At 44.4% G+C, this 12867-nt stretch overlaps 1 protein-coding gene across 4 annotated transcripts in view; it reads right to left on the bottom strand.

Annotated features, from left to right (window-relative positions):
- Positions 1 to 12867, bottom strand: part of map3k22 (mitogen-activated protein kinase kinase kinase 22) — a 169278-nt gene that overhangs the window by 93037 nt on the left and 63374 nt on the right. For all 4 annotated transcript variants that reach the window (XM_041189496.1, XM_041189494.1, XM_041189497.1 and 1 more), the window contains 2 exons: positions 2841 to 2881; positions 1898 to 1997 (listed from right to left, as the gene is read on the bottom strand). In XM_041189496.1, the coding sequence (XP_041045430.1) occupies positions 1898 to 1997; positions 2841 to 2881 (141 nt within the window). The remainder of the gene's footprint in view (positions 1 to 1897; positions 1998 to 2840; positions 2882 to 12867) is intronic.

The raw sequence follows: 12867 nt of genomic DNA, 5'->3' as shown, positions 1-12867 counted from the left end.
AGTACTCGAGATATGGTCTCACCAATGCCCCATATAACTGTAGCAAAACGTTCCTACTTTTATATTCCATTCCCCCTGCAATAAAGTACAATATTCCATTTACCTTCCAAATCACTTGCTGTACCTGCATCCTAACTTTTCCTGATTCATATGCCAGGATTCCCAGTTCCCTCTGTACCTCAGAGTTCTGCAATCTCTCTCCATTTCAATAATATGCTGCTTTTCTATTCTTCCTACCAAAGTGGACAAGTTCACATTTTCCCACATTATACTCCATCTGCCAAGTTTGTGCCCACTTAACCCATCTATATCACTTTGCAGGCTCTTTATGTCCTCTTCACAACTTACTTTCACACCTATCTTTGTGTCATCAACAAATTTGGCAACCAAACATTCGGTCCCTTCATCCAAGTCATTGATATAATTTGTAAGTAGTTAAGGCCCCAACTCTGATACCAGTGTTAATCCACTCATCAAATCCTGCCAACCTGATTAAGGCCCATTTATCCTTACTCTCTGCTTCCTGTTAGCTAACCAATCCTAGCTATGTTAATATGTTACCCCCTGCACCATGAGCTCTTACTTTGCATAGTAACCTTTGATGTGGCACCTTGTAAAACGCCTTCTGGAAATCTAAGTGCACCATATTAACAGATTCCCCTTCATCCGCAATGCTTGTTACTTCCTCAAAGAGCTCCAAGAAATTAGTCAAACATGATTTTCCTTTCATAAAACCATTTACAGACCATTCACATCCATCCCTTCTCTCACCCTCCTCCATCTCTTCATTCATTCACTCAGCCTGCTCCTTTTTTGGTTTACTATCCATATCACAGCTCTCTGTTATTGCATGCTTGCACTCTTCTACTTTCTATTGAAGCTCCTCCATCATGTTACAGCACAGTCCACATTCAAAAGCTGTTCAAAGCCTACCTCTTCAACCACTGTCTTGGGTATCTCCCATGAATCTACTTGCAAATCGTACTCTTTTTTAAAAAAAAGACTTTCCATAATTTTGAACTGTGATAATTCTCACCAGGCACAATGGCATGGAGCTGCCTCAGGGAGATTGAAAAGCTTTTTAACAAAATTAATAAAGGCAGTAAAAATTTAATAAAACTTGTCCCCTCATGCGACGGGACATGTTTTTAGTTCCAAAATAAAGTTTTTATTAAATGTGCATTAGCTTTAGGGAACCTCATCCCGCTCATGTATGAGGTTTCCTAAAACATGCAAAGGCCGCTTGGCCTTTTTGCCTGCCCGCCAACCGTTAGGTTGGATAGGCAGCATAAATTTCAAGTTAAGGATGTTGTTAATGGCCTGCATAGGCCTTTTAATTATTGGCGGGCGCATGTGAACGAAACATCGCGAGACTGCACGATGACATCAGGACACACGCCCAATGTCATCGCGTGTCATTTTATGCTTGGGCACGTCAGGCACTCACCCACATGCCCAGCAAAATATTCTGGCCATAGAATCATACAGCACTGAAGGTCAAGTGGCCCACCCTGGCTGTGCCTCTTGCTCTCCTCCTCCACTTCTGTTTTGTTCTCTCCTTCACTTGCATTTCTGCATTATTCATGTTTCTCTCTCTCATTTTGAGTTTCCTTTCTCCCTTTGAACTCTGCCACCTTTTTCTTTTCCCTTCCATTCCTATAGGATCAAAGCTGGCATACAGGGAAACTGTAGAGGAACATGGGAAAGACAAGGTTGGGTCTCTCAATCAGCCAGGAAACCAAGACTACAAGAGCCGAGGAATGAAGTAAATATTTACAAACTGGCTGTTGCTAAATGTTGATTTGGACATTCCTGACCATTCAGTGCAATGGTTGCACAGTAACTACATGCACACTGCACATAGCCAATAACTAACAAACCAAGCAGAAAAACATACCTCATTATTAATGAAGTGTAGCTCCATTTGTTGTCCAAAGGCATCATTGACCTTTTGTAGCATGTCTTTCAACTTTACTGGTCTAGAAAACTGCATGATCCTTTAAAAAAAATCCTCAGATTACATAAATGTTTACAATTCCCCCTAATCCCTTAATGAGGAAACAAGAACTTCACAGCAGCTTTTAGAAATCTAAAATTGCTTTAAGGTCTATCAATGTTCTCCATCTCTTACCCTGCTGGTATCTCAAACTGTAACCACCTTCCAAGAATGGGCACAAATTTGGCAGATGGAGTATAATGGAGAATGCCAGTACATTGAGTGTTTGCAGATATTCGAGAAGACTTTACTACATGAAGGAATTTCCCCATTTCTGAATTCTGATCATTCTCATAAGACTATACACATTCCACAGAAAGAGCGTAACTAAAGATTAATGACGTGCAGATTGTTGGAAAAGTTAAGGGCAGTGGGGTAGTGCATGAGGAAATCACGAGCAATGCCAATCCTGGCCTCATTAATATCCACTCCATGTATATTCTTTCCAGCAGGAAGCTACTTTTGGTGATAAGTTTGGTAAAACTAGACATATTCCTTTCCTCCACCTCTACCATCCTCCCACCACCCACCACCCCCTGGCCTAGCATTGGGATACAAAGGTTAACTATAGCTCTCCTAATGCTATTCCAGTTGAGACGGACCAACTCACCTTTGGACCTTGCAGTTGTGTAATGAGTGCCACACCAGGTAGTGTTATGCATTGGCATTAGAAGAAACATTCTTTTAAAATTGTTCCCTTCCATAATTTTGCTAATTGATTTTATTTCTACAAATTTCTATTTAAAAAGCCAAAACAGATAAATCCATGTAAATAGGGATCTGGTCAAAGTCAAATTAAATTAAACAAAAGACTTTTTGTGAAATAAACTAAAACATAACTTGCCTTTTTTCTCCTTCATGCTCAAACTTGATCCTCACCTCATTCTACAAAAACAGAGAAATGATTACCAGAAACAAAGCAACAGCACAAATTATTTATATGGTTTCATCAAGGTTGCAAATACACTGGGAGTCGTCCCCACTGGGACAAGTTAACAACAATAACTTGCAAAGTTCTCAGAGGATTATAGAGCTGGAGGAGGTTACTCAGGTAGGTAGAGCTAAAGTTTAAGTTAAAGCGCGGAAGACAGGGTAACAATGGAATAGTCAGATATGGAGATAAAAAAAATGGGTTAGGGTTTCAACAGCAGATGAGTTGAGCCAGGGGCAGAGATGGCCATTGGAAGAAAGGTAGAACCTTCTTCCAAGATCTGAGGCCCAACCAGTCTCCATCCATCATCACCCTCCTCCACCTGACTGAACTGTTCTCACAGCAAATGGCTCCTCCTTTAACTCCACTTGCTTCCTCCAAATAAAAGGTTGCTATGGGAACCCATATGGGTCCTCGCTATGCTTCCCTTTTTGCGCAATATGCAACATTCCTTCTCCCAGTCCTATTTGGGTTGCCTCCATCACCTCTTTTTCCAGTACATTGATGATTGTATCAGTGCCGTTTCCAGCTCTTGCCCTGAACTGGGAAATTTAATCAAAACAAAAACAGTATTACCTGGAAAAACTCAGCAGGTCTGGCAGCATCGGCGAAGAAGAAAAGAGTTGACGTTTCGAGTCCTCATGACCCTTCAGCAGAAATTTAATCAACTTTGCTTCCAATATCCATCCTTCTCTCACTTTGACATGGTCAATATCTGACTCTTCCCTTCCCTTCCTTGACTTATCTGTTTACATTTCTGGAGATAGGCAATCAACAAATATTCACTACAAGCCCTCATGCTCTCACAACCTCTTCAATTATACTTGCTCGCGCCTCGCTTCCTTGTAAGGACAACATTCTTTTCGCACAATTTCTCTGTCTTTGTTATATCTATTCTGATGTCACAACCTTCCATACCAGTGCTTCTGATACGTCTTCCTTTTATCCTCAACTGAGGATTCCCCTTAACACAGTTGACAGGTCCCTGGACTGCATCCCTTCTCCTTCTCACACTTCTGCTCTCACCATTTCCCCTCCCTCCACCTTCCACTCTTCCATATTCAATGCATCATTCTCCACCATTTCCACCTGTTAGGAACTAGACATAGTTTTAAGTAAGTTATATGTGCATCTGTGTGTGTTAGGAATGAGCTATAGCTTGAAATTTAAGTTTAATTTTTTTGTGTTAGAAGGATGAAACCTGGGTCTAGTTTCATTTAGAGTTTTCTCTGTGAGATGGAGTCAGTAAGCCAGAAGCCTTGTTTGCATACCTGCATTCTAATGAGGTTTTATGACCCTTGAAGTGGTTTAGGGAAGTTAAAACAAAGTACGAAAAACTGTGCTGTTGCCTAACAATAGGAGGCCCAAAGAGACACACAGAGAAACAGAAAAGCTGTTTGATTTCAGTTGGTAGGAGCATTCCACAGAAACTGCCAGAGCTGGCAGGAAGGGAGCTGCAGGGAGCAGGTCCCAAAGAAAAGAAGAAAGTCCCAAAAACTAGGGAGTTGGGCAGAAGGTGGCCCCATGAAGATAGTGAAGTCAAGGGAAAGGAATAGGAATCTGAACCGGTCCTGTTCAGTGGAATTGAAAGTAAGGGGGAAAGACTCCAAATTAAAGAGAGAAAGCTGTGGGGAGTAGAATCAAGGCAAAGTGGGCTTGCAAGAAGATCCAAGGAGACAGCCAAAGGTTGGTGACTCCTTACTACGGGCCTGTGAAGCAGTGGTGTCCTGCTTGGCACAGCCGAATGCCTGAGTGCATGTGTGGAGGGTGAAGTCTGAATGCACAGAGAAATCAAAGGGAGGAGAACATCAGAAGCAGAGTTCAAACTTTTGGAGGTGTATCATTGTCGTCCAAGTAAATGGGTCATTTGTAATTAGATTCCAAGGCAAGTACTTCGAGCATTGAGATTGGAAACCCTCAGGAGAAAGGCAGAGTTCTGTGAGACCTGTTGGTTCACAGTATGACAAGAGTCTGGGAGGAGTTGAGAGATCCATAGCATCTGCTTTGGGTGGTATCTGTCACAGGGTTTCAGAGTGTGTGGTGTCCAACCATAGGTCACCTATTGGTTTACATGGACTCTGTACTTATTGTAAACATTAGAATATAAGATAGATTTTGTAACTTGTGTTACCCTTGCGAATCTGTATATATCTGTAAAGGTATAGCCGTAACTGAAGGAGTATTGTAATATAGTTCATCTTTTCTTGTTTAATAAGGAGAATTTTTTTCTCTCAGAGGGTTGAGTGTCTTTGGAACTCTCTCCCTTAAAAGGCAGTGGAAGCAGAGTTTTTGAATATTTTTAAGGCAGAGCTAGATAGATTCTTGATTAACTAGGGGGTGAAATGTTATCATTGTAGGCAGGATTGTAGAGTTGAGGTTACATTCAGATCAGCCATGGTCTTATTGGATGGTGGAGCAGGCTCAGAGGTGCCAAGTGGCCTACTCCTGCTCCTACTCCGTAAGTTTGTATGTTTTTACATTTTTTTTTTATTAAAAGTTCACCAGAAGACTCTGTGACTCTGTTCAATGCTGCCCTCCATGTCTCTAAACAAAAGATAAAACTTAGGATCTATCAAACCAGGTTCCACCCTGAGATCAGACTTGTCCAGTAGGAACATCAGCTGGAATCATATCACCAGCTCCAGATGATGTCACCATCAAACACATCTTCCTCTCCCCTCCGCTTTCCGTATTCTGAAGTGACCATTCTCTCCATGATAACCTGCTTCACTCCTCAATCACCTCTACCACCCCATTTTTTCCTGTGACACTTTTCCATGCAAACACAGAAGATGCAGCACATGCCCCTCTACATCTCTCCTCACCACCCAAGGGCCCAACCACTCCTTCGAATTGAAATAGTGATTTACTCGTACTTCTTTAGTTTAGTATATTGTATTTTCTGTTCACAATGTTGTCTGCTCCAAATGCAGGTTGAGTAATGCTTCCATCCACAGGCGTGGCTCTGAGCTTCCAATCACCTGTGATTTCAGTTCTTCCTCTTGCTCTCACTCGAACTCTGTCATTCACCTACAGTAGTGTTCCAAAAAAGCTCAATGCATGAAGAACAGCACCTCATCTTTTGTATAGGCACTTCACAGCCTTCTGGACTCAATGCTGAGTTCAACAATTCCAGGCCTCAATCTCTACTTCCATTTTGTTTCCATTTCTTTGCAGTTTTTTTTATTTTAGTCTCATTATTCCCTTGTTTCTGTTTACAGATAGCAGCTGTTCATCATCCTCCCATTCACACCTCCTATAGGCACATCTTTTGTTTCTTCCCTTGTGCCATGACCACTCGCTCCCTTTGGCTGTGTACCACCACCTGTCTTGTTATTTAACTTCTCCTATCTTCCACCCTATCTATCACAAACCTTGCCTTTTGTTCTAATTCCATCATTTGCCCCGACCCCTTTCACCTGCTTAAAACCTGTTATATTTAGAACTTCTCCCAATTCACATGAATGTCAGCGATCTAAAACGTTAACTCTGTTTCACTCTCCATAGACGTTGCCAGAACTGCTGAGTATTTCTAGCATTTTCTGTTTTTATTTATAATGGAGTTTAAGAAACACCACTGAAGCTTTCTGGCAGAAGTAAGATAGCTCACCCAGCAGCAGCAGATTTTGGCAACATGCCCAGGATTGTCTGATATGCACTTACCACTGACATATAACAGGAAATTTTATGTTGCTAAATAGATGAACAGGCAACTCAACTATTCCAATGCTCTCCTGGCTGGCTGCCCTCTTTCATCTTCCATAAACTTGAGCTCATACAAAACTGTGTTGATCTTTTTGTACTGAAAACAAGTACTGTTTATCCAACAACCCTGTGTTCAAAAATCTACATTAGTTCCCAGTCCAGCAGTGCCACAAATTTACCATTTTCATCATCGTGTTCAAATCCCTCCCTTTCTCTGCAACTGCCTCTAGCCCTACATCCCTCCAAGAACTCTCTTGGCTTCCTATGCACCCCCAAATTCCTTCACCTCATCATCAGCTGACATGCCTTCATCTGGCTAGGCCCCAAACTCTGTAGTTCCTTCCCTAAATTTCTACGTCTCCCTCTTCTCCAATAAACTGCTCCTTAAAATCTACCTCTTTGATGAAACTTTTGTCAACCATCCTTATAATTCCTTCTTTGACTTGGTACCAATTTCTAGCTAATTACATAATAAAGGCAAAATACTGCGGATGCTGGAAATCTGAAACAAAAACAAAAAGTGCTGGAAAAGCTCAGCAGGTCTGACAGCATCTATGGTTAAAAAGACAGAGTTAAAGTTTCGAGTCGATATGACTTCTTCTGAACTAAAGAGAAGTAAAAATATGGTGGAATATATACTTTTTAAGGGTGGAGGGACAGGTGAAACTGGATAGAAAACCAGTGGAAGCAAAGGAGAGATGCGAAAGATGTCATAAACAAAAGGTCGAAGGGGTGTTGATGGCTAAAGGAGGTGCTAATGGTGACATTAAGGCCAACATTTTCCCCTGCCAGGGGGTGGGGGGAGTGCAGGAGCGAGCACAGGCAGGCAGGCCTACGATCGGCGTCCCCAGTCAAGGGCGCACCGCTATTTTACGTGGGCGGGCCAATTAAGGCACGCCCAGCGTGACGTTCCGCCAGGAAGTGCTATGCACTCCCTGTGCGGGCGGGGGGGGGGGGAGGATTCCCTCAGGCGGTAGTGCCCTCTTTCGCACAGATCTCCCTGAGGCAAAGTGCTACCTCAGGGAGATCGCTCCGATGTAAAAGTTGAATTTCAGGTGATAAAAAAATTTTCCTGCCATGTCCCCCCACGTGACACTGTCACATGAGTTGGGACATGGTCATAACTTTTACTGAAACATTTGTTAAAATTTTTAAAATCCCCATGAAACCTCATCCGTGGATGAGGTTTCAGGCTTTTTCCAAGAACCGCCTGGGCTCCCGGCCTGCCCGCCGACCTTAAGGTTGTACGGGCAGGTCCATCAATCAGGTTAATTGGTTTTTTAATGGCCTTACTAGACACACGCCCGACATACCTCTGCGTCATTTTGCATGTCGGCAAGGGGGCCCCCACTCGCCGACCGGAAAAAACGGCCCTAAGAGTAGAAAGCAGAATGGCCCTAGTGGGGGTGGGGTTGGGGGAGGGGACGGTGGTGGGAAAAAGATCGAAATAGGCTAAAAGGCATGGATAAAACAATGAATAAAAAGGAAATAAATTTTAAAAAATAACAAAAATAGGTGTGGGAATGTATATATGCAAAAAAATTAAAAATAAATACTTGAAAAAAGGGGGATCAAAAAGGGGGTAGGGATGGAGGAGAGAGTTCATGGTCTGAAGTTGTTGAACTCAATGTTAAGTCTGGAAGGCTGTAAAGTGCCTAGTTGGAAGATGAGATGCTGCTCCTCCAGTTTGCATTGAGCTTCACTGGAACATTGCAGCAGGCCAAGGACGGACATGTGGGTGTGAGAGCAGGATGGGGTGTTGAAATGGCAAGCGACAGGGAGGTGTGGATCATGCTTGCGGACAGGCCAGAGGTGTTCCGCCAAACGGTCACCCAGTCTGCGTTTGGTCTCTCCAATTTAGAGGAGAGCACATTAGGAGCAGCGAATGCAGTAGACTAAATTGAAGGAGCCCTTGGATGGTGAGGAGGGAAGAAGTAATGGGCAGTGTTGCATCTTCTGCAATTGTATGGGAAGGTGTTACTGGGTGTGGTGCTGTTGTTGTCTGACGTACTGACCTCTACCTCGCATAGTCTGAGCGCCAACTCGCAGACACTTCCTCCTACTTCCCCTGGACCATGACCCCACCACTGAACATCAAGCCAATGTTTCCAGGACTGTCACTGACCTCATCTCCTCTGAAGATCTTCCCTCCACAGCTTCCAACCTCATAGTCTCCCAACCTCAGACAGCCTGCATCTACCTCCACCCCAAAATTCACAAACAGGACTGTCCCTGTAGACCGATCGTGTCAGCCTGTTCCTGCTCCATGGAACTCATTTCTTCTTATCTTGACTCCGTTCTCTCTCCCCCCTTGTCCAGTCCCTTCCCACCTACATCCGTGATTCCTCTGATGCCCTACACCATATCAAAAATTTCCAGTTCCCTGGCCCCAACCACCTCCTCTTCACCATGGACATCCAATCTCTCTACACCTCTATACCCGACCAGGATGGTCTGAGGGCTCTCCACTTCTTCCTTGAATAGGGGCCCTAACAATCCCCATCCACCACCACTCTCCTCTGTCTGGCTGAACTTGTTCTCTCACTGAACAATTTCTCCTTAAACTTGTCACACTTCTTCCAAATAAAACATGTGGCTATGGGTATCCGCATGGGCCCCAGTTATGCCTGTCTCTTTATGGGGTATGTGGAACATTCCTCGTTCCAGTCCTACTCAGGCCCCCTCCCACAACTCTTTCTCCGGTACATCGATGACTGTTTCGGTGCCACTTCATGCTCTCATCTGGTCCTGGAAAATTTTATTAATTTGGCTTCCAATTTCCACCCCTCCATCACTTTCATATAGTCCATCTCCGACACTTCCCTCCCTTCCTTGATCTCTCTGTCTCAATTTCTGGTGATAAACTGTCCACCAATATTCATTACAAGCCCACCGATTCCCACAGCTACCTCAATTATAACTCCTGCTTCCTGTAAGGACTCTATCCCATTCTCTCAGTTCCTTTGCCTCCATCACATTTGTTCCGATGATGCCACTTTCCAAAAAGATGCTTCTGACATGTCTTCCTTAACTGAGGTTTCCCACCCATGGTAGTTGACAAGGCCCTCAAACGTGTCCGGTGCATCTCCCGTGCCTCTGCCCTCACACCTTCCACTCCCTCCCAGAACCAATGATAGGGTCCCCCTTGTCCACACTTTTCACCCCACCAGCTTCCGCATTCAAAGGATCATCCTCCGCCATTTCCGCCAACTCCAGCATGATGCCACCACCAAGCACATCTTCCCTCCACCCCCACTCCCCATCGGTATTCCGAAGGGACCATTTCGTCTGGAACACCCTGGTCCACTCCTCCGTCACACCCAATGTCTCAACCCCCTCCCACGGCACCTTCCCATGCAATTGCAGAAGGTGCAACACCTGCCCCTTTACTTCCCCCCTCCTCACCGTCCAAGGGTCCAAACACTCCTTTCAAGTGAAGCAGCATTTCACTTGCATTTCCCTCAATTTAGTCTACTGCATTTGCTGCTCCCAATGCGGGCTCCTCGACATTGGAGACACCAAACGCAGACTGGGTGATGGCTTTTCAGAACACCTTTGGCCTGTCCACAAGCATGATCCAGACCTTCCTGTCGCTTGCCATTTCAACACACCATCCTGCTCTCATGCCCACATTTCCGTCCTTGGCCTGCTGTGATGTTCCAGTGAAGCTCAACGCAAACTGGAGGAACAGCACTTCATCTTCCGATTAGGCACTTTACAGCCTTCCGGATTTAACATTGAGTTCAACAACTTCAGACTATGAACTCTCACCTCCATCCCCACCCCTTTTTGATCCCCCTTTTTTCAAATATTTATCACCACCCAAAGAGTAAATGAATAACACATCGCCACCAATACTGTCTGCCTGCAGCCATTTAATGCCCCAAGGAGCGTGAATTGGCTGGAGGAGGTCTTCTCACTCTGGAAGAAGTCCTGCCTCAGAGTGCTGCAAGTCAATCTGATTGGCCGGCAGCTGGCTAGCCCCAGCACTGCCAGAAGCTGGAGTGGACAAAACTGGGACTATTACAAGTCCTCAGAGTCTAAGTCCCAGAGCCCAGGACCAGATGTGTTTGGGGTCTCAAAGCGGGGAGCAAAGGTGAGGCCTGGGGAGATAGGCAGAGGCAGTGTTGATGGAGATGCCAGGGGGTGGGAGCACCAACAGAGGGCAGAGCTTGTGGAGGTGCTAGCATCCAATGTTGAAAGGAGGCCAATGATGGAGAGTTCCCCCTCCTCGCAACCCCACTGCCCAAGGCCCGAGCAGGGACACTTTTTGGGCTTCTGCCAGCTGTTGAACTTCACCCCCAAGCCTGGAAATTGATGCTGGGTGGGAAACAGTTCTTAGTAGTCTTTTATTGGCCACTTAAGGGCCTCAATTGGGGCAAGGCCAAGTAGGCCAGCCTCGCCCATCCCATCATAAAACCGCAGAGAGCTTGGGGTGGCGGGAAGTCACTGGGAAGACCATCCAAGGGATTTTATGAGCCTCCAATGTAAAATTCTGCCTGTGAGGTTTTAACAACATGAATCAAGAAAAATTGTTCCCGCTGGCAAGAAGTTCCATAATAAAAGGTCAAGGATTCAAAATCATTGGCAAAAGATTTAGAAGAGAGATGAGGAGAATTTCTTTCACTCAGAGTTGTCTGGAAAAAGTAGTGATAGCATAACTAATTTTAAAAAGGGAGTTAGGCCTGTACCTGAAGATGAGAAACTGACAGGATTATGGCCAAAAAGTAGGAATGTTGGACTAAGCACAATTGATATGTCAAAGAGCCAGAACACGAGCACAGGGATTATTGGGTACAAGAAAGAAGCTGAGCAGAAAATTTTAATCCTTCAAATGGAGAAAAAAAATTCATGAGCTCCTTTAACTTGCCACGGTGGGAGTGCGATGGTGGTTGGGATGGGGAGTTGTGGAGGAGAATATGAAAGGAGCGGAGAAAATAATCAGGAGAGAAGGGTTGTCATCAAAAGGAGGAGTCTGGGATGTCAGCACTGATGTATATATGTCCATGTCCTCTAAACTGAACATAAAATATATTGAAGAAAAATTTACTTTTTTTTTCCAAAGAAATCTATTTCTGGTGCCAGGGAAAGGCTTTGCTAGTCATGCAGAATAACAGCACACACTAAATGATATTTCTAAGAGAAACACGCCCTCACTGAGAAACTAGCCAGAGACAACTGAAACAGATAACAAAGGAATGCTTTGATGTACATAACATAATAATGACAAGTGAAATACAAAGGGAAAGGGAGGAAAGGAATCCTTTCAACTCTTAAAAACTAAGGAGAAGCTGAAAATTCAACCAAGAAATCCAAATGTGCCAGAATCGGATATAAACTGTGCGGTCAATAGGAACGAATCAAGTTGCAGAGAATTCAATGACTAATAATCTTCCAGTTCCGCTGATTGTCAGAATGATTACAGCATTTGTGATAGAGCTCCAAAACAATCAGGGGTAAAAGTACACTATTCCAGGAATTCCCTAGTGCTGCACCCATAAGAAACACAGCAGCACTAGGCATCCTCCAAAGGCTCGAGTCGGCAGTGTCCCTTTCCCTCTGTGAAGCACACGCCATGTAGTCACTGAGAATACAGTGGAATGTCATGGCAGCAGTGTGAAATTTTTATGCTAAATAACTTTAAACAGTGATAAAGGCCCAGAGAACAACTTAGAAATTTTGGGCTGAATTTTACACAGTGGAAATCGGGGTCCCCCCGGAAGAAAAGCCCAAATGCTGGATTTGGATGGTAGCTCGTCTTTCAGCTGGTGCAGGCACAATGCGCCAAGTGGCCTCTTTCTGTGCCGCAAACTTTCTATAATTCTATGAACCAAATGACTTTAAACAAGGCTGGCCACAGCCATAAATGTGTTCAGCGTGGCTTCAACAAGGTAAGGGTTAGATTTCCACCCCTCAGTGGGAGGAAGTCCTGCCCTCGTGACCATCTGGCAAATCTAGCAGTCTCTGCAACACCAGAACTCAGTAGTGGTGCTGTTGCAACTGCAAGCATCTCCACAATGAAGAGCGACGACGACTGGAGTGAGGTAACACCCAGATTTTTGGGGTGTGAAGGGTTCGGGCACCTGGAAATGATGGTGAAGGAATACAAGACCAGGAGTATGTCATTCAGCCCTCAAACCTGCTATGTCATTCAATTAGATCATGCCTTATCTGTACATACCCATCTTTATTTTGTGAACTACCCTTGCCTAACAAAACTCATTGTCACTTGTGG

The sequence above is a fragment of the Carcharodon carcharias genome, chromosome 6 (genome assembly GCF_017639515.1).
Source record: "Carcharodon carcharias isolate sCarCar2 chromosome 6, sCarCar2.pri, whole genome shotgun sequence".
In the NCBI taxonomy this organism is placed as follows: Eukaryota; Metazoa; Chordata; class Chondrichthyes; order Lamniformes; family Lamnidae; genus Carcharodon; species Carcharodon carcharias.
This window is presented reverse-complemented; position numbering and strand designations above follow the sequence as displayed.